Source organism: Onthophagus taurus, chromosome 2 (genome assembly GCF_036711975.1).
Source record: "Onthophagus taurus isolate NC chromosome 2, IU_Otau_3.0, whole genome shotgun sequence".
In the NCBI taxonomy this organism is placed as follows: domain Eukaryota; kingdom Metazoa; phylum Arthropoda; class Insecta; order Coleoptera; family Scarabaeidae; genus Onthophagus; species Onthophagus taurus.
In genome coordinates, this window is record NC_091967.1 from 13,346,227 (window position 1) to 13,368,398 (window position 22,172).

General features: G+C 31.5%; 1 protein-coding gene across 7 annotated transcripts in view; it reads left to right on the forward strand.

Annotated features, from left to right (window-relative positions):
• The window catches only part of LOC111426012 (probable G-protein coupled receptor No18), a 51,125-nt gene extending 29,587 nt beyond the window's left edge, over window positions 1-21,538 (forward strand). For 2 of the 7 annotated variants that reach the window (XM_023060341.2, XM_023060343.2), the window contains 5 exons: window positions 18,796-19,060; window positions 19,872-20,100; window positions 20,307-20,490; window positions 20,541-20,662; window positions 20,764-21,538. In XM_023060341.2, the coding sequence (XP_022916109.1) occupies window positions 18,808-19,060; window positions 19,872-20,100; window positions 20,307-20,490; window positions 20,541-20,662; window positions 20,764-21,292 (1,317 nt within the window). In that variant the 5' untranslated portion in view covers window positions 18,796-18,807 and the 3' untranslated portion in view covers window positions 21,293-21,538. Of the gene's footprint in view, window positions 1-4,611; window positions 5,163-6,154; window positions 6,348-13,837; window positions 14,090-18,795; window positions 19,061-19,871; window positions 20,101-20,306; window positions 20,491-20,540; window positions 20,663-20,763 lie in introns of those variants that run through there. The other 5 variants (XM_023060342.2, XM_071194317.1, XM_071194316.1 and 2 more) reach the window with 5 other exon arrangements.
• The last annotated feature ends 634 nt before the right edge of the window (window positions 21,539-22,172 follow it).

Genomic DNA, 22,172 nt, shown 5'->3' on the forward strand with positions numbered 1-22,172 from the left:
ATAATATAACACGATTCAACCATGTAATCCCGGTTAACCACTAAATTAAACACGACGATATATTTGCTATTTTATCACAAAATATCCCCTCTCCGTTATACGTTCACTTTACAAATAATCCCGTTGATGAAAATTTAATTTCCAATAGACTAGCTGCATTCGGCAGAAAAGTTCAATTGTTCACATTAAATAGTAATAACGTTCCCGAGAGAATCCTGATTTACCTTAATTTATGTTAAATCGTCTAATCGAAACGATTTTTTTGATGATAAATGATTCATCCAAAAACATCATTCATTAATAACTTGATGTTGGTTAATGTAAAAAGGAGAAAAAAATAGTAAATTATGAGTCATATTGTAGATACAGAATGAAAGCAAACACCATATGCTCTCCTATCTTGTTGAGTGTATAACATCATTTCACCATTTTCCTTGAATACGTTTGTATTAACTTGGCTTATTAGCCTAAATGGTTAATGTTTAACTTGATGAAGTACACAAATAGATTAAATTAAAAACTTCATTACCTAAACTAAAGTAATTTTACAATCTATAAAGATCCTTTGCTATATAGTTGCTGAAATAATAATATTTTTAGTTCCTATCACAATTTCTGCACCGCAATGCAGATATGAGAAAATTCTTCGTGCATCATTACCTACCAAAACCCATTCAAAAGTAAGCAATAATTCATTTGACCGTAAAAATCTCCATAGCACAAAAGCTTTTATAGTCTCCGCGTGAGTTACGCTTTTAACTTGACGTATAACATGAACTGCTCTCTGTTGAAGGTTTTTGTTACGTGATTGATGTAACACATTTACATCCAATGATTCAGTTTAAAATAAATTTAAAAAAACTGCCTAAAACTTTCCTGTGAAAATAAAATACAAAAAATAAAATAAAATAAAGAGAATCTGTAATTTTATATTGTAGTTATTACAACGGTGTTTACTAAAAACGTTGCGTAGCATATTTTACCTTGAAATTTCAAACGTTTTAAAACATAAACTATAAAAATTACAAGCCAGAAAATCTGTAAACCTATAAAACTTCTTTAACTATCTGTTAATGCGTTTTTGTTTTTAGTTCCACTTTTTGGTAATTTTCCCATAGCGTGTTAGTTTAATACGCATCAAATTTTTATTTTACAAGGGCAATTAAAACCAGTTTAAGTTAATTACCGCGAAAGTAATTTTAGTCAATTAATTCAAAAGAAAAATCTCGACTATAAATTAATTGAGTAAAGTACACTTATCGATAAAAGTAAATGTTTTTCGTTCCTATTAATAATAAATAATTGGTAAATCAGTGTCTACGCGTCGACATATTAGAAATATGCACACCTCCATCAAACAATTTACATTAACGCATTTGTGTAAAATACTTCATGAATATTGCACCATTGTAAAAAAACGTTCAAGTGTAAACTTGCGGTCACAAGGAACCATAAAAACACAGGCGGAATTGTTACGACTCTGTTTATTTGCCACAAGTCTTCCTCAAATGTCGACGTTTCTGTTTTTATCGCCCTATAATAATCGCTTTTTGGGTCAAGATCATTTACATCAGTTAAAAAAATTGAAATAAAAAATTTGTGCGTATCGTTAAGTATTTATTAAGTTCAGAAAAAACAGGAAATTAATTGCAATCATTTTATCATTCACTAATTTTTTTTCTGCAATTCAGATGGATGCCTAGAGTTTTATTGCTAAAGTGATTTGCAATTAACAGTGGTCGATAGTAAATTTTCAAAATTGCTTATTATTCAATTTATACGTATGTGTTATTAAAATCAAATTTGTAATCATATTTTTTTTTCAATTTCATTCATAAAATTTATAGACAATTTTAACATTTATGTTTTCATTTCAGTTTGCTGGTAAATGAAGTTATTTTATGTTTTTAATTTAATGAGATAAGTCGTCCAATTTCCTTGAAATCAAACCCCTTTTTCTGGAACAATCCGACATGAATATTAAAAAATCTGGACTGGAACCAACATTTTTCGTCTCACTTTTGCAAATACCAGAACTGTTTGGCTTTTCAGGTTGCCATCTCTCGAAATTCTCGAGATGAGCAGGTTTCTCTTGATGAGATAAACGACTTCTGTTGGGACTTGAATCATTTTTTTGGCAATTATAAAAGAACGTTTTAAAAATATACTGAATTGCCAAATTGTAAATTTGCGATAAACATCAAATAATCTTGAGGATGAACTCTTGGGTTACAAATTCTGAGTCTCTCAAGTTTTCTTTACTTTTTTCCTTTCGATTGAGTATGACGTTTTGGTTCATGTCTTAAAAAGAATATCATAAAACCAATCATTCTTTTTCTAATCATTGCCACATAAATTCCTTGGACCTCAATGGAAATCCTTCGCAAATTCAATATGCATTGGTGTCTGCATATATAAGATATGTTTTTGGCACACTTGAAAACTTTGTGGATTTGTCTATTTCTTAGCTTCAATAACTTTAGTCACTTAAATCGTTAAGATGATGGCTTGAGGATGTTTTGTGTCAACTTGGTATTCCCGGATACCGTTTTTGAGGTGAGTACCTTTAGGTTCTTCACAGCCTTGACGTTGGAAGGCAGTAGAAAAAAAAGGGTTGGAAACCGTAAAAAACCTGAACCTCCAGACCTCAAGGCGCCAAGTATGGACTTTGCTGAGAAAAATGGGTAGCGGAACACCTTGCCATAGCCAAAAAGCAAACATCTTTCCAAGCACCAACTCAGAATTCAGAATGACTGGAATGTGGCTGGAGAAGACTGAATCAAGAGATCTGAAAAAACTGAGATAAAACTAAGATAATAGTGCTTAGGGAAATCACGTCAGTAAAGGCACATCCATGAAGTATTTCGCATCTATAAGCGTTTAAGACTTCCTGCTAGGTTTTGTTTGAATTTGTGACTTGGTGAAATAGATTCAGAAGAAACATCATTATCGCAAAATACACAGATTCAGAGGACTTAATTATTACTTTAGTGTATATTGACTTCTAAGGTGAAACTATAAAATTCGCAAAATAAAATATATCAGGTGGGGTCCTGATGGCACATCACAAATGTGCTCACACCCAACCCCCTAACGAAAATTTTATTAGAAAAGCAAAACGCAAGACTGCGAGCACTGTCACGGCACACGAGAATAGTCAAGGTAAAAGGTATAAGATAGCCCACCATATACAAATTAATAAAAAAGAAAATAATAAAAGAAAAGAAACTATTGATATCTCATTAACAAGTTGACAAGGGTAGGTTTAAAGGCTCTGAGAAATAACCTCTTTAGGTCATCAGGCAAATTGTTGTAAAATACACAAATCTGGTACGTGAATGATCTTCTAAATAGTGACAACTTTTACTTAGGTGGAGAAATTCTACCGCTGAACCTCGTATTCAGATTGTGCACATCACACCGATATCTTATTTTGTTTGTCAGGTAGGAAGGCTTCCCACTGATCAAAATTTTATGATAGAGACAAAGCGTTAGCAATTTCCGTCTATTGTACATATTTAATCAACCCATGTCACGAAGTTTATGCGAAATACGAGCAGACTGTATCAGCAGAAATTCATAATCCTTTGAAGTACTGCCTGATCAAGCTAAACATCCGCAGGAATAAACTTTGGAATGAATTCTCCAGTAAATGGGTCAATGCGCACATTTTGCAATTTCATGTACCAACTTTTTCTTTTTCATTTTTTTTATTACATTTAGCATGTTGAAATTTATTTTTTGATTCACCCTCATAGTACATCATTTTTTAATATGATCTCATTTACATATAATATATTTTGTTACAAATTCATTTTTCAAGCGGTACAAATCTTTCTAACGAAATATGCCACAGCGGATCTGTACAAATAATATGTTTAACTGAGACCATTCTCTAGATATTAATAGATATTAATCTCTTCTATCTATCATCAAATACGTATGATAACGGTTTTGGAGAGGATGCGAAAATAAGTTTCTAACAAAGCTCAAAATTTCAATTCGGAGATTGTGCTCAAGTGGATTACTACTAATTCTAAGTCTAATAAGTAATCAAATGTTTAAAGTGTTTCCTGTACTGAATAGTATCTTATTTATTAATTAACACTGATAATTCAGATAGTTATTGTTCCTCAAATAATAGATAAGCTATTTGCTGTTAAGTTTTAATTCTGAATAACCAAGGTTAATGTGACAATGTTACTCATAAATATCTTGAAGTTAGTAATGATTGTTATTTGCATTCATAAACTTGAAACATATTTTCTACCATCTCAAAATAACTGAAATAACTTGATTGTGAAATTATTTCTTTTTAAGTTAATGTTCATAACAAAATCAAATTTTTATTAGAATTACTTTTATTTTCGATTATGTATCAGTTTCGAAATAAAACTTCAACTATATAATATCGTAACCTTTGAAAAAAAAAAACTAAATTGTTCTATTATTTAGACGTGAAATTTAAAAAAATTTATAAAGACCTTGCTAAGATTAGATAAATTTTAAATCAACACCTTAAAAATTTTTAAATAAACACGTCCCATCCTTCGACAAAATCAATACATCAACCCAAACGACAAATCCTATCTCAAACAACCTCCCACACATCCTACTTTAAAGTTTAATGTAATAATATCAAGTTAATCTACCGGGACTCCCGTCAAACGAACAGTCCATGCGGTGTGTGACACGCAAAATACCAATCTTATCTAAACTCTCCGTACCGAATTCACATTTTGAACCATAACGTTACCTAAAACCCGCAACCACATCCCCCATTTCCTCATATTCTGCCGAGAATCTCTCATCGGTGTCGCAATTTCGTGCGGCGTTTCGATTACGACTTCCGAATAATACGCGAAACCATTCAGCAACCTACTCAACGACAAACGAATAATTACAACCAAATGGTAATTATGTTGACAAAGTGAGGCGACGATTATACATCGAGTTTTGCATGATTGTGCTTCTAAACGTGCCTTAGAAGTTAGTAGTTCGAGGAGTGCGTTAAAAGTTGCGTGAACATTTTTTTTAGTTATGCTTCTCCGTTGATTTTTTCTCATCAAAAAGTGAATTTAAAAACATGGTGTTTTAATGAACGGTTTCTCTCTATCTGGCTGTGATGAATAAAACGTAGGATTCTAAGATTTAGGCGTAAGGTAAATATTAATTTTTTTTGTTTGTGTTGATTTTTATGGAGACGAGTCAATTTGCAAAATGATTGTGTGTATCTTATCGTTAAAGGTATTGATAAGACATTAAATTTATAATTATTTATTGCTGTTGCAATGATATTTATAGATAATTTAATTTAGACAATTAACTATATAGAATTAATTTGAAAATAAAAAGTTTTCATTCTCCATATTAAAAATCGAATGTTTTCTTATGGAGTTATTTTATAACATATCATAAAATAGGTTTTGTTTAATAGCTTCATTATGAGGATTGTTGAAATCTAAAAATAAAATAACTATCATCGTTTGGAGGTTTTATGATTTTCCATTGAAGTTTCATTATTTATAACCGGTCAAGCTAATTAGTGAAAATATGAGAAATATCATTAAATACTAAATTTGCATTACGCACATACTTTATTTCTAAAAAAATAATATAAGTTGGAATGCAAACAAAGTTAAAAACGTAGATTCAAATAAATGCCTCAAATACCTAGAATTTTACAAAAATATACTTTTTTTATTATAACGTACTATTTACAAAGAGCTATTAAGAAAAAATATATTTAAATCTTAATCTGAGTTTCAAAAATAAACTTATTATCTGATCGGAATCAGTTTAATTTTGAGCTAATATGGAATGTGTATAAATAGAGTTAAATATTCATGATACAGATTTTACATAGAGTAACAAATTTCGATTCAAAATTTAATAGTTATTCTCCTGTGTTTAATCATAAAACTAAACATTTAAAGAAATAAAAAACTAATAATTCTATTGTTTTACACAATATAATTTAACGCACGTCACGTATTATATTCCTATAAAACTTAAATAAAAATGTATGTCGTAAAATTCCAAATCAAGGATAATAAAAAAAAATGCAATCACAAAGCTAAGAATAGGAACACACCGTACACTATAAAGCTTATTATTGTTACATTTTAATCTCTGATACTTATTCTCATATTGTGTACGGAGATACGATTATGTTCTTATCCATTGTTATCGTACAATGAAATCTCGGCAAAGTGCAAGCACGTCGGCTACAATTCCTGAGGGGAAGTTCAACAACTCATCCAACTTAAAATTGGGCTAAGCTAGCTATAAATCCCTAACTTTACCAAATAATACCATCTGGGAAGTACATAGAAGCTGACGTACAGGTAACTTATCTTTGGTTTAGAAATCTGAATAAACAAGAAATAGAAAAATCGATCGAAATCGAATTACGATCTGTACAGATTTTGTGTACTTATTGTGTTACATAAATAGATCGAATGTTGCACGAATCGAACCCACGTATTTACATGTTGTATAGGTGTAATAATTCGCTATGCAATTCCCATTTGGACAGTAATATGCATTGCTAATCTATCGACTCCATATTTTGTAGAACGTCAGATCGGACAATAGGATTATATGTTTTGTTGGAGATTATCGGGGACTTCCCAGTATTACTTTATTATTTTATTTCTAAGAAAATAGTGGACAAAAATCGACTTGTAAAATGGTATTACAGCTAAGGTTAAACATAGCGTGTATTATTTACGACGCTTATACAAACAGTTTTTACGAGTGTATTTTGCGTGAGTAGTAATTAACATGATGGTATATGTATTTGTTATGTGGAGTAATCGGCGATCATAAGTAAAAAGCTGTTGTTTTAATTTTAATTAGTTTTAAGTCGATTTTGACGCAAAACCTTTTTTCGTATATTTACGCAGTTTTGATGTCAAATCGATATAGCGTTATATTACAAATGTTGTTGTAAATTTGATTACTTTCTACAATAACATTTTTCTTATAAAAAGCAATTATCACTAAATCGATTATAATTAAAAACAAATAAACTGAGAACGTACAGGCTTAATTGACCTTTTGCTTGCAAATGATATAAAATGTTTCAGATATTTTGAACATTTCTGCAATACTGTACATTTTTTTAAATGATTCTCCATGATTGGCACAACGTTGATCTGAATTTAGACATTTTTCAGTACTTTTAATTCTTTTCAAAATTTAGAATCTTTGCAACACGAATATTTAGAATAAGATCAATAACTTTTTCTGAACATAACGGTATTAGTATACGTCCAAGAAAGAATAATAACTTATTAGAATTAGTTCACGGGGTCCATAAATTATCTTCAGTTACAAACCAGTATTTACATCAATGTTGTAGTAAAACATCACTGATGTTACAAAAAGCTATTATAAAATGAATAGATCAGTAACCAAACCACTGCCAAAGAGGCAGCGGAATCGTCCTTTATGAGACTCCAACCCGGTTGTGAACTACAAAAAAGTCACCTATCAACAGTTGGGAGGCCTCAAAGGTACCTATCCACCCTATCTATTTATTGCCAACCGAATCCCAAAGCAATTTACGTAAAAATTAACAACAAGCTAATTCTACAACAAATTAACCCAACCCATGGTAATTTAAAGTTGACACGTTGATAGCTTTATGAACTATTCGGATAACGAAATATTTGAGCAAATTAACTTTTTCGTTTGTATATCCTGGTCGTTTACGCAATATATAATAATTTATCCTTCCTTACAAAACATTCAACCACGTTGTGTTGCACTTTTCCGTCGTTAAAGTAGTATCTATTTCCAGCGTTCTGTTTTCTCCCCATCATCCATATTTAATGAACGTGTATACTTGAAGTCGTCTTTTTCGCCGTTGTACATGTATTGATCGTCGTTCAATCTTTTGTGTAAGTGAAGTAGCTTCTTATTACTCCATCTTCTCTTCGCAATTTGAGTTTTCGGCATATTCTTTTTTCGTCGAATATTATCAGTGGTTTTTGATGGTTAAAAGTTTAATTTATAAAAAATATACCTCAATTAAGTTGATAATTTTTTTTCAATATCAAAAAAATGTTTCATTACCTCTTGGTACATTGACCTTTGCCATTGTCCTTCAAAATCACTATGGTTTCTTTTTTTAGTAGTTTCTATTGATTCTTAGATTTAATGTTTACATTTTCAAGATTTTCTTCTGCATCATCTTGTTCTTTATCAGTATCAAGATTTTCTTCATCTGATTCTCCGAACCATTCATATTCCGATCAATCAATCCGCCATTCAGAGAAATTCTTAAAACAAATTGTAAAACATTTATTAGAATCCAAATGTAAATGTTTTCTCAACGTAGATTAATTTTAGCACTAATATTTTCAAATCTGAATGCTACAATTTTAAAGCATTAGAATAAGACACTCAAATATTTTCATAATTTTGAAATACCTGTATTTTAGTTAAAAATATGTTGTGTACATTTTGTTATAATGAAATCAAATAATTTTTGTTTACAAAATTCTTTGTTTAATAAGCTTCTAGAAAGTGTTTGTATATTTTAAAGAAAAGAAGTATAAACATAGGAGGTAGTTCCTATATTTATAAAAATCGTTCAGCCTAACATGTTTACATAGCAATATTTAACAAATTAAGAAATGTATGTGTTTGCAGAGAGTGTTTAATAGTCAGAATGTGATAAGATAATCTAAATATGCTCAGAGGATGTAGAGGTTTTCAAACCACAACCAATTTGATTAAATTCATTACTTTGCAGGATAAAACTTTTGATTTAAAACGTGTGGAATTGTACTTTATTTAATATATTTGTGTTTGAGTGTATTAATGGTTAAATCTTTGTAGATTTAAATAAATACATCATAATACACACTTTTCGTTCCCCTTCAAAAAGCATATGCCGAAACAATAAACGAATAGATATTTTAGTATAGTTTGTAAACCAATAGACTTGTGGAATCCGCCCGTTGGAATTTTCAAGGTTCCTCCGAATACAAATTTGCGTAAATGAACAATTTTATGCGTGAAAATATCTTCAAATATACACCAAAAATACATAAAATTATTAATAAATCAATAAACTAAAAATATTGTTATACATTTCAACTATAATTGTTGATAAAATATTTAAAGCTCAAATTGCGGCGATAACGGTAACTTTGTATTCGCTGAAATGAAACCGCACGCGTACTATCGATAAATACTTTAGGAATAATTGCGCCCTTTTGTTTGTCTTAACATTCATGCCGGAAACGGATAATACAGATATTGATCTGGGTTGATATTACCCATTTGCACCCTTTACCGCACTTAACCCCAATGCCCGGGCAATCGTAATTCAACCTAACGATTCCTATCGAGTTTTGACCTAGGAAATAATTTCCTCTATCAACGTTTATCGTTCTTGCTGTATACCATCCGCCGACCCCATTCTCTTGTCCATATGGATTTGTAGCAAATTTACCTTCTGATAGCTTCCTCTCTCTTGAGAATTAACGCATTCAACCACATTTACAATTAAAAAAAAAATTATGGAGCAATTTTGTCTATAATGTTGTTATACCGACATTATTTCAATCAATTATAATAAAAATGACTTACAAAAGATACGATATGAATATAAATTATTAGATTATAGAATTATTAAATTCGATTATAGTATGTATAAAATAAATCAGACCACACAAAATATTATAATAAAGCAATTGTGATGTAATATATCAAAGCAAAATGTTATTTTCCCTTTTTATCCATTAATATAAATTATCACAAATTAATTTAATTCCTTTTGTAATTCAAAACACACACCGTTTTATTTATATGAATGAAATGCTTCATTAATTCCATTGCATTTACAATCACTTCCTCATTCATTTCGAAACGATTATGTCATCCTTGATATCGGAAAAATATTAAAATGGTTACTTACAAGAAAATATCGCACACAAAAGACGTAAATGTATCGGAAGACTTTCTGATCGTATTTCGTATGCAGCCTGGAAATGTTTTTGAGATAGCAACGAAAACGATTTATGTGTGAAAAACTTTATGATAAATGTAAAAAATTTCTTTTCTGTACCTATATACTGAAAAGATTTATAATATACGTAATATGCTAAAAACCAGAAACCTCAAAAATTCGCATTTATGAAGTTTTTATCCCAACTCTAGGGATGCGTGTAGATTTAACGCCGAACGAAGCGTTTGAATTTCATACTTGGGATATTCATGAATTTCAAACGCCTGATCTGTAATCCGAACAGATTCTAGCAATAAACAATAGTCGGTTCCCCGAGAATTAATTTTATGTCAGCGTTATTCGCACCTCGTTAGTTTGTTCTCACAGTATCTTCTGTATGCAGTTTTGTTTTTTAACTTTAATTAAATTTATATAATGAATGTCTTCATCCTCAAGAAAAACATTTCCTGCAAATGAACGTAAAGTGGAGATTTTGAGTAGATTCGAGAAGAATGGATCGCACGTTGCGAAAATATACAAAGTGGGAAAAGCTACAAAATCGCCCACATGATGTTTGTAAAAGAGAAAATTGAAGGAAAACAACATGGACTACGGAAGGAGAAGTGTATTTGTGATTTACACATTATTATTGGCTTTGGACTTTTTTTGCGTATATATACCGTCTTGGTCCTTAAACGGTTAAGGAAAGGAACGAATTACAGCGATGGTTTATGCAAACGTTAGTTGTACAAGCTATGAAGAAACAAGAACAGGAAGTATGAGTTATGCAGCGTACAAGTTATTGTGAGATATCTCTTTCCTGCACTGCCTACAGAAGATGTTATCAACAATCGTCTTAACCCTGCAGCTGAAGGAATAATTGATGAATATCAGGCATAATTTAGATGTAGCTAAAGCGAGTGTAGGTACTCAGAAATGAAGAGAAATGACATATGGGTTCACGTGGAAATCAATACACAAAAATGAGAGGTATTAACATAGACAAGAAGAAGCCGACCCACACCTATTGCAATAGACGATAGCATCGTATTGAGCAATCTGTATATCTAGAGTGTCAGATATAACAATATGGAGTATATGAAAGTGTGTGGTGTTTTAATAATTATGTAATAATGTTTCTAATACATGTATATTGAGCCGAATAATGTGCATGTATTAGATTAGTCATTTTGTAGATAACCTTTTTTCCGAATTTGTACGGAAATTTAAATAAATCATAATCCAATTCTATAATCGACAAGATTTTAAATTGTAACTATTGGAATGAAATTCATTTTTATTTAAATATAATGGCCCTAAAAAAATAAACCAAACTTTAAATTCGTATAATGCGTTAAATAAACAAACAAATGGTTTTAAATAGGTTTATTTAAAGCCTCATAAAAAAAAATTAAAATAAACTTTGAATTCAAACTGCACGTTTTAATTTTATTTTAACGTATTAATCATAAAAGTTGCAATTTGAAATCTATAACTTAAGCTTAATTAAAATTTGTTTACATACTGAAATGTCCACGCGTAAATTATGATTAAGCTCCGTGAAGATTTGTTACTCTCTAGAGTATTTGAGTAATATTCCAATGGTAAAAATGATTAAAAAAGATGTTTTTTCATTACGCTAAAGTATCGATATTTATATCACTAATTGAGCAATTAATTTCAAGACAAAGTAGTTAGGAACGGTGTTTATTGACGCCATCAATTTAAACGTGTTTCAGAATTTTGATCGCACGAACCTTTTTGTTTGTATGATAATCATTATCCGAGTTTATGGAGGGGTAATAAAAATTTAATGAAAAATTCGACATCAAAATACCCGGTTAAGATTAACAATGTGTACATACGTAATTTAGGACACACGGTTGTTTTAAATAAAGTTTACCGTTTAATCTAAAAGTGTTTGAACTTGAACTGAGTCATCTCGATTTCTTGAAAGTGATATAATTACCGAAGAATTATTACGTTTTGGTTTCTGTGAATACTTTTTAAACACTATTTATTTAAAAATGGTTTTTAATGGAGTTTAAAAAAGTACTTAAAGTTGTTATTCGTGCTACTATAAAAATATTCCGTATTATACTGCTAAATATTATGTTTTTTCATTTTAATAACAATATTCTTTCAGAGCGAAACAAATTCTTTAGGAAAACAAACTTACAAAAACGTTGCCACAGAAGCTCTTTTCATTTCATATTCAACTTTCTTCATGCGTTCTGCACCAGTAAAGACCATCGACCCAAATAGAACACTTTAACTTTGAAGTCTTCTAGTAGCAGGTTTTTTAATTTCCTGCAATGAATTTTCAATGTAAGTAATTAAAATGATTTGGGTTGCATCTGCACCAAAAGATTAAATTTTTTATAATCAATTACATCACCATATGCTACCAAACTTGTAAAATTGGATATAATTGGATGTTGAATGGTATGTCACTCAGGTTCTGTGAGCTCCATAACGTAGGTCTATGTTATCTTATCTCATATGAAGTTATTTTGCTGGAATTCGAACTTTGTGTAATATCCAAAGTTTTTAGCCTTTTGTGAAGAAATAATTTAATCCAAACACTGAGGAAAATATACTTGATAAAGAACAGAGAGATGAAGAGACTTTTTTTGATTTTGATTGAAAATATAACACAAACGATTTCTTTTCATGAAGTTTCAAAGGAACAGATAAATATCTAAAAAGGTCAGAGAACCCGATAAAAGGTTACAGGCTTAAACCATTCTAGAAGTAACTCACGAAAGAATTTTACACGAAAAAGAGATACCTTGAAATAATGATCTACTGAGAATAATAGTAGTTACATATTATATTGCCGAACCGAATTAACTTTTTCCTAGGTAGCTCAGTTATAACCAAATAAACTCATGTTGGAAAATATTCCATAAAGTATTAGAGAGTCTTTAAATAAAGCAAATAACATTTGTTGTAACTTAAACACAGAATCTAAATTTCCTTATCATAAATAAAACTAATGACAAAAAATTAGATATATGTAATGATCCTGTACTTGAACTATGGTAGATATCACAGTTAATTCTATAGAAAAGAGACTTAAAGTTTTAAATGAATACAATAATAATCCTCCATAATATCTTTAATATTAAAAATATAGATAAAAATATCTTTAAAAAGCATTCTGGCGATTTATATCTAGTTAATATTCGATTACTTAGTAAGGATAGAGATGAAACAGACATCTCAACAAATTACTTGAAACCTGATGACTTTACCGCAATTATCACACTTTCAATAGATAAAGATTAATGTACTGTTCATCACTATATAATCTTTTCTAAAGTTTTGACAGGCGCTTTAAAGTTTTTAAAATTACCTGAAGGGAAAAATTAATCTATTCGCCTCTATCCTTTTCATATCCTTGGAACTAAGTAAATCTCTGGAGTAGAAATTTTTGGGTATGATAGCATTTCTGTTTGGGTCATGCAATGGGAAGCCCAAAATCTCATCCTTTGCCACCAATGTGATTCATTCTTGACAACTGCTTAACAAAACTTCAGGTTTAATCCCTTAAATTATTTTGTAATATAATACAAACCCATTTTATAGTTTGCGGAGCATGTATTGATATATTGTGAATAGCGTCTGAAATTCGTAGCTGTCAGTAATGTCCAAGGACAGACACTACATAATTGTGGTAAATTAATACTGAAACGCGACTGAGAGTTGCGTAATTAGCATATCGGTTTCTGGTGTATGTTTCAAGCGAAACTGTGCAATTCCGATACGTTCACTAAAGAAGGTTACCCAAATCAAGCACTAATTATTTTATCTCATTGTATAAATTAATATTTAAATAACCACAAAAACTAAAGCCCTCTTAATATATACTTTTTTTGAATCGCATAGATATTTAATCTCCACTCTACCAGGAAGCTACTAATTTCCTCAGTCGCCTTTAATTGGGTCCTCGGACCGCCAGCAGGATTACGACAATCTCCGGTGCTCCGACCATCAAAGGCGGCTGACCACACACAATGTCTGCGATACGAGAATACCCCTCAATTACAGTTCCTGTAGGAGCCGGCCTCGGTTCCTGCTCGTTTTACGGGTTACAACGTATGCACACCACAGAAATTAACTGTAAGCATTTAAACGAGAAACGTACATACCTACCACAAAATAATCCCGTATAGGGAGTTACGCATACCAGACGTATACATACAATAGATTAATATTTCGTTACAATCGCTATTTACCAAACTGTAATCCAATCGGCCGTCAGATGGCATCCGGATCACCGGAATCGATTACCCTATCTAACTTGGTTTATGACTTTGGTGTATTGGGATCGAATAACTACTTCAGATGCAGAAAATCAAACAATCTCCTAATTAAAGATTCTAATTTCTGTCTTAATTTAAAATTGTAACGAATAAAATTCAAATTTAAATTACGATTTACTTGTTTTGCCGCTACATGAGTTGCTAATTATCCGAAGGGGGAAAGCATGTAAGTGCTTAAATTGCGGTAGCTATCAACGTATAAGATAATGCAGACGTATTGTCTCTCATAAAACATCCCTAATTGCAGAAACGGCGTATAACTTACGACCATTGAATCACGTGAATGTTCACACGAGATGACGCATAATACACCGAAGTACCTTGTTCATTATTTTCTACTCGTATTCCCTATTCAGAAACAAGGAAAAAATTTTTTAAATGAAATTGGATATACCAAAACTAAATTTATATACATTTTTTAAAAGTATAAAAGAAAGAAAAAATATGACACGGATAGATTACGGTTATGCCCTTTTAGTAGAGATTACTTTTGAACTGGAAGCCGGAAAAAAATATAATAACCCTTTTTTATCTGAGTCATAAATCATCTAAGAAACTGAAACAATCGTGTTATTGTAACACCTACGAACACTTTCAAAACGTTTTACCACTAATTAATCAACGTTAAAGAACATTAATTCCAATTATGAAAGAAAACTTGTGAAACATTAAAATGTTATGTTCGTCTTGATGATATGTATAATTTACTATCCGATTTATTTTCGCTTCCTATGTCGCATTTTCTGATTTTTTGCAAATACATTCCTACATTTGTATGTAGAGAGTGTTCATATTTCGTTCAAAAATTCGGCAATTCCGAGAATTCACAAGCGCAATGCGCCAAACGTGTCTATATTAATCGTAAAATGTGGCGTAAAGAGAAGGTCGAGCCAGAAAGCTTCAATAGAATCCCAAATGTACTACTACCTTGAAAACCGTCATTTGTGACACATTTTGTAGGAAGCATACTTCAAATAATTCTGAAACTGATCCTTTCCACAAATTTTTCGAATGGTACTTCTTAGTTCTCTAGTTTGAACTAGTGAAGAACTGATAATAGTAATTTAGTAGTAAAATTAAAATTTTTTAACGTTTAAAAATTGCGATAATAATTTTGGAGTCGAACAATATTTTTATATAATATTCATAAAGTTAAAAAGTTTCCGCAGGTAGTTTAATCCATTAAAATGCTTTTAGCGGTTTGTCCCGTTACACATTTCGTTCGATCGGAATATGAAAGGAAAATGAAATTGGAGTCTCTACCATAGATGATGATAGTTGTTCAGATTATAAATTCGAAATAGGATTCCCTCGAAAGTGGTACTTATAACTTGTCCATATTTCCATAATTTAAAATTGATGATTCTGATAACGTATTCCGAGCACACCTCATTTATTCAACTGGACATTTCCCAAAATGTATCCAGGTGACACGTAGTCAGTAAATTTCATTCAGAAGGGGTATTTTAGTGCCATTTCTACAGATATTCAATCACAGTTTATATTATTTAGTTTGTTAATTAATTTTTAAGTTAATAACTCAAAAACCAAAGCGTTGTTTATTAAAAAAAAATACCTTTATTGATATTTAGAAATAGTACAATGCTTTCCCGTTAAATCGATTTTTCACGGTTTGTAAAATTTCAAAGAATTTCCAATATATGTAATTATCTATATTAATTAAACTTCACTCTATGTCGCCATATTCAACGGATAAAAAAAAATAAAATTGAATATGAACGACCATCATTACGAGTATTTTTGGATAAACTCGGTTTATTGATCGCAATCAACTCTCCCTAAATTGCTTTTCCAAAAATAAATGTCATTATTGCCTGGTTTCATTCACTAACCTCTGATGAATTGTCTTCCATGATGAGTCACTGTTTTATTGTGTGAATTAATACTTTATATTACATATATAGCAGTAAATGCTTGAACTATAGTAATGTATTTAAAAAAAATTTATTCCCTATAAGATCGAAGTCATTACAGTCTTTAGTCCCATATTAGATAAAATTCTGCCTGAATTAAATTTCAAGTTAAAACCGCATTAATCTGAATTATAGACATTTTAGGTGTGGTAATATATTTGCTCATATTTGCTTTAACATTGTACTCAACGATGAGATGTTTCAATCGATTGTGAAGATAAATTGTGAAAAATGCATTGAGGGTATTCGAGAGGAAGTTGCTACAAACTGCGATGGAAGAGAAAAATATAATTCATATGGCGAAGGCGCGGCTAATAGGATGGTTGGGGCACGTGATGAGTACAAATGGAAGAAGAGCCCAAAAAAGGATCTTTGGTGCAGTAGAAATAGAACAAGCCCTAGAATGTGCTGTAAAGCTGATGTATGACAGGACCTGAAAAAGATGTGAGGAGAGGAAGAGGCTAATGTAAAAACCCACCCCGGGATGTAATGCCAAAAGATAAGCATAAGGAGAATAAATTGTGTTCAGTTCTAGCCTAAATTACTTTTCGTAATAATATTAAGATTTGATTTTGACTCGTTGATCTAGAAGTAAATTAATTTTACTAAAGTACTTAAAGTACTTTGCAGGTCTTAAGTAATATTTTTAATATCTGTGTCCAAATATCATAAATATAGACCTAAGTGGGACACATCAATAATCAGCTTTTTAAAAATTAATAGTACTCTATATTTAGAAGTATCAATATCGCTTTTCGTTTATTTTTAAATCATAAGCAAATATATAACTTTCACCCCAATTTTCAACCCCTATAACTATAGATAAATCTTTGCCACACCCCTTCTTAGATGTTTTAAAACTTGGTAAGGTGCTTTAACTTCTCCACTCCTCCATAAAACTGTCGCCGAAAGAAAAATAGATCCAAAATTTGTAACTTAAAAGATGTGCCGTGACACATCGTAAATTTCTTTGAAAATAATTTCTTGAACATTCTGCTAACGCAAAACAATCTTGACAACGTTGTATGTTTTTATGTGAACTCGGTGTTCTGAGTAAATTTTGCAAAAGATTTAATTATAATCTACAGTTGTATAAGTACAAAACAGTTTTGCCTTTTAGCACTAAATGAAGCAATTATCATTTACCTTTAATACCCCATAGTTTAGCATCCACTTGGCTTTATTTTCATTTTTTCCTAATCTACCAGAGGATTTGCTGTAACACGGTTTACTCGAATGGTGCCTGTGCCTCTCAAATTATTGTCCTTAAATTATTGAATAGATATTGCATCTTTTATGGTTGTCTTTTTCATCGGCTTGACCTTTCAGCCTCCTCTGTCCATTTATAACTTTTTCTATTTCTGGTATTTTTTTCTACTCTCACTTTCTTTGATAAAAAAGAAATTTCGTCGCCCGAAGAAAAATCGTTACCACTCGTTTGGGTTGGATATTGGTCCTTATTATTTCGTGAATTTATTTCTGGTAGACCTTGAAGTGCTTCTGGTGTGCATTTAGACTTGTGAAATCCAACTCTCTAGACATTTAATCGATATGATCTCCGCAAGTATTCTCTAGAGCAAAAATGATTTTCTACCATTTAACGATTAACCTCTAGAACCATAAAGATACTCGATTGCTCACCGTTCTATATGTGGAACACATAATAAAATCGGGTTGAAACAACACTACAAAAGTTAATAAAACTATTTTGGATCAAATTTGTGTTTGAAAATGTATTTAGCAAATTCCAGAATATAGAAATATCTTTGACTACTAAATAGTGTAATAAAGATTTTTAAAAGTATTTAAAAAAAAAATAATGCATTTATACTGAATAAATAGCGTTTGCAAAAACAAATTCACAATTGTTGGTCGAATTAGGTTGTCAGGCGTGGAGCAATTTACGATAAAAAATGGTTACCAATTTATCTCCTACGTTTTCTGCCTGTTCATTACGAACCGGACAGGTTAATTGTACCTAATTGGCAATATCGAAATTTGCTATAAATGTAGCCAATAAACGTTGCCACTGTAACAGCAAATCTTATTACATCAACTTAAACATTAAATAATTTCCTATTAATATGTATTTGAGACTTTATTTTCTTAAAAATGAGTAATTGGTTACTAATTTCCTGAAAACATTTTATCTCGTAATTAAACATAAAAGATATCAATATTTTACGGAAAAATCAATATTTATAAGTATTGCATAATTCGACCAAGTTTTTGTCAGAACTTGAATATTGAATATAATAGTAAGAAGGCAATATATTAATCACTTTTAAAAGCCAGCCACCAGCTTTTAATTGGGCATTAAACCCTCGGTACGCGCTTTCGGCTGCAAACTCAATACCGACTTCCAGTCATTTATTTTCCAAAGTTGACACGTGCTATAACTCACGACTTGGTTCGCTCCCCATTATTGGACTACGATCTCGTAGAATAAAAAAGAAACGAATGGCTTTGACATATCTTCTTATTTAGTTTCGATCAATTTAACGAAAAGTTTTGTTCTACTAGAAAGTAAAAAATAATATATAGATTTTTAAAATTATTTTGTTTTTAGAAATGATCAGGAATGCAGGAAGACAACAATTTCAATGTGACAGGCACCGAAGACGCGTCCAAACACATCGAGGACATCGCATTGGCTATTTTATTGGCCGTAGTAATCATCATCACCCTTATCGGCAATACCCTTGTTATCATCGCGGTTTTAACTACGAGAAGATTAAGAACTGTTACAAATTGCTTTGTGATGTCAGTGGCAATTGCAGATTGGTTGGTTGGGATAACCGTGATGCCGCCGGCGATAGTATACCGAATTAGACGTAAGTTTTATTTTGTGAAAATGAAATTTAATTGCTTATCTATCCTGCTACACGTTCTGGAACTAGATCTTTAAGGATTTCTTGCTGACTATCAGATTCGCGGAGCACTTTACGTATTGGAAACTAGATGAGTAACTCAAAACCGTGTTCGAAAGGATTTATATTGCGTCGTCGAAGAACGTGACTAGTAACTACCACAGCGCATTACACCAACAGTTTTTCTTTTCCGAACGATAAATGCATTAATGGAAAAATATTATTTATGTATATTTATGCAGATTACTTTTTCAATATTTTTCACTATTTGAATCAAAATAATTTTTTAATTGAAAGATTTAAAAAAAATCATCATTCGAATTATATTTAAGGTTCATTATAGACGACGTCCTCAGCTTCTTTTGATGTTCGTCTATTTCAGCGCTGCTCGTTAATCCACCCTGGTGACTTTTTAATGCTTTCGTGAAAAATCCGCGTTCGTTCTCATTAGTGGAACCATCTTGCGCAGACCATGGTTTCCGGTGCATTTTGACCAGATGTGCCTGATTTTAGGTTGGCTTTCACGAACGTGAAATCGTTATAGCCTTCTATTTCGTACAATGCGGTCTCCTTCGGCAGAATCGCTCCAGTAACATTAATAGTGATGTAACTAGTAACTATAACAGTTAACGTTATAGAAATTGCTTTACAAAATATTATAACTTTGTGCATTCAACAAACATTTTATAATTATTATTATTATATTATAAGGATTATTATAAAAATGAAATTTTATAAATTTTAATTAATTTATTATGTGTTTATTATGTGTTAGGTAAATGGGAAATGGGTTGGATTTTGTGTGACATATGGATATCGTTGGATATTCTCTTGTGTACAGCATCAATCCTGAGTTTATGTGCCATAAGCATAGATCGCTACTTGGCGGTGACCCAACCTCTTAGTTACTCCAGAAAGAGACGATCGAAACGACTCGCTTTTAGCATGATTTTGGTGGTCTGGGTTATATCCGCTTTAATCACATGTCCTCCGATGTTTGGTTGGTAAGTACAAAGAGTTTTGGAAATAATAAAACAAAAAACACTCTTCGAGCAGAACAAAGTCATGTATCTAATTGACCATTATATAACGTGACTTGAATACATTACTGCGTTATGCGAGCTTTGAGATCGTCGAGTGTTGCAACAAAAATAGTACTTAATAATCATTAATTGTTTATTAATCAATACTTAATATAATGTTATTATAGGTACGAACCAGGACGCCATAATGACTTCAAATGCACCTACAACGCTAACGCCGGTTATGTCGTCTTCTCTGCGATGTTCTCGTTTTTCATTCCAATGACCATTATGCTTTACGTGTACGTGCGAATCTCGTGCATTGTCGCTCAGAGGCATGACCAATTATCACACATCAATAGCAGAGTAAAGGTACGCTTAATAGTCGTATGAATTTAACTCATTGAAATAACACGTTTCAGAAAGGTCAGAAGCTGGTGTTGAACGCGAAGGATGAATCGGAATTGGACCGGATGTCCTCGGACTGCGACGAACACAATGTTAATATCAAGTGCACCAGGTACATTAGCCAGCTTAGTGCACGGTAATAAATGTTATATTTAGTTAAACGCTTTTTTATTTAAGCTTTTTTAAGATGTATTTTTAAAATCAAAAATAACGTATTTTTCTTAACATATTTTATAGTATCACAGCGGGAGATCCAATAAACCAAAATAATCACAATGAAGTTCGCAAAAATGGGCAGCAACAATCCCGCTCTCTAAGATCGACTTTAAATTACACGTTCACGCCTGAACCAGCAACTCCGCAAAGGGCTGCAAGCTTTTACACCCCTACAACGCCGTTACCAGCGAATAGATCGCGACCGGAATCTCTACAATTAGATGTATCCATTCTAAACTTTGAGCCGGCTACCAGAGTTTCTTCCTTCCGTAGGGAAACAAAAACAGCACAAACCCTAAGCATTGTTGTAGGAGGATTTATAGCATGTTGGCTTCCGTTTTTCATCTACTACGTGTTGATGCCGATTTTACCAAAAGAAGCCCAAAACAACGTAGTTATGGGCTATTTCACGTTTTTGGGTTGGATCAATTCCGCCATTAACCCGTTCATATATGCGTTTTATAGCCCGGATTTCCGAATAGCTTTTTGGAGACTTACGTGCCGGCATTGTTCAAAATCCCGCAGGACAAACGCTTTCCAGCACAGATAAACAAGCTCGACGTGATCGATGATTACTCGTCATCTCTCTCTTTATCTCTTTTTTCATTTTGTTGTCTTCGTTTAGTTTTATATTTTCTATTTGCCATTACTGTCTAGTGCGTACGTATTTATCAAATATTTATGAAATTCTAGTCAATGTGTGTTGTAAGTAGCTCTTAAAATTGTACTGTTACAAAACTGAAAGACACAACCAAATACGTATTATCTAAGAAATACATAGGTAGCATAAATATAATTGAGTTTTATTTAATTTATCAACCCTTTTACACTCAAATAAAAGAAATTTTTTTTTCATATGAAGCATTTAAAGAGAAAATATGTTTTATTCGAGATGGAAGTTAATCTCTGTGAATGTTTCAGCATCACTATGGAATAATCCTAATAATATCCTATGAAATGATAGCTTTTACTATTTCAAAGTTAGTCTTCTTTTCTGTAATAATATAACCTAAAACAACCAGGTGATGACATAGCTTGTCGAATACAGACCAATAAGTGATGAAGATGTAAGAAAAAACTATTTGAAGACTCAACACAAAGTAGTACATGCATTCATGAAAGCAGAAGAAGGAAAAAGGACAACGATATGGATCTAAGAATTTGACGCAAGAGCGGAACAAGGGAGACAAAGAAAGAAGTTAGAAGCCAAATAAACAACTGCAGAATTTATGGAATGTTAATTAAATGAATAAATCTTATTTCTACTGAAGGAAAAGTAAAGTTGCTAAAACAATGGGCAATGTAAAAGTCTAAGCATCTGACATAGAAGAATTAAATTACTGTAACATTTAGTCTAATGTTTAAGTACACGTAAATTTAAAAGTATAGTTAAGACAATAAAAGACACTGTCTCCAACATACCTCATCCC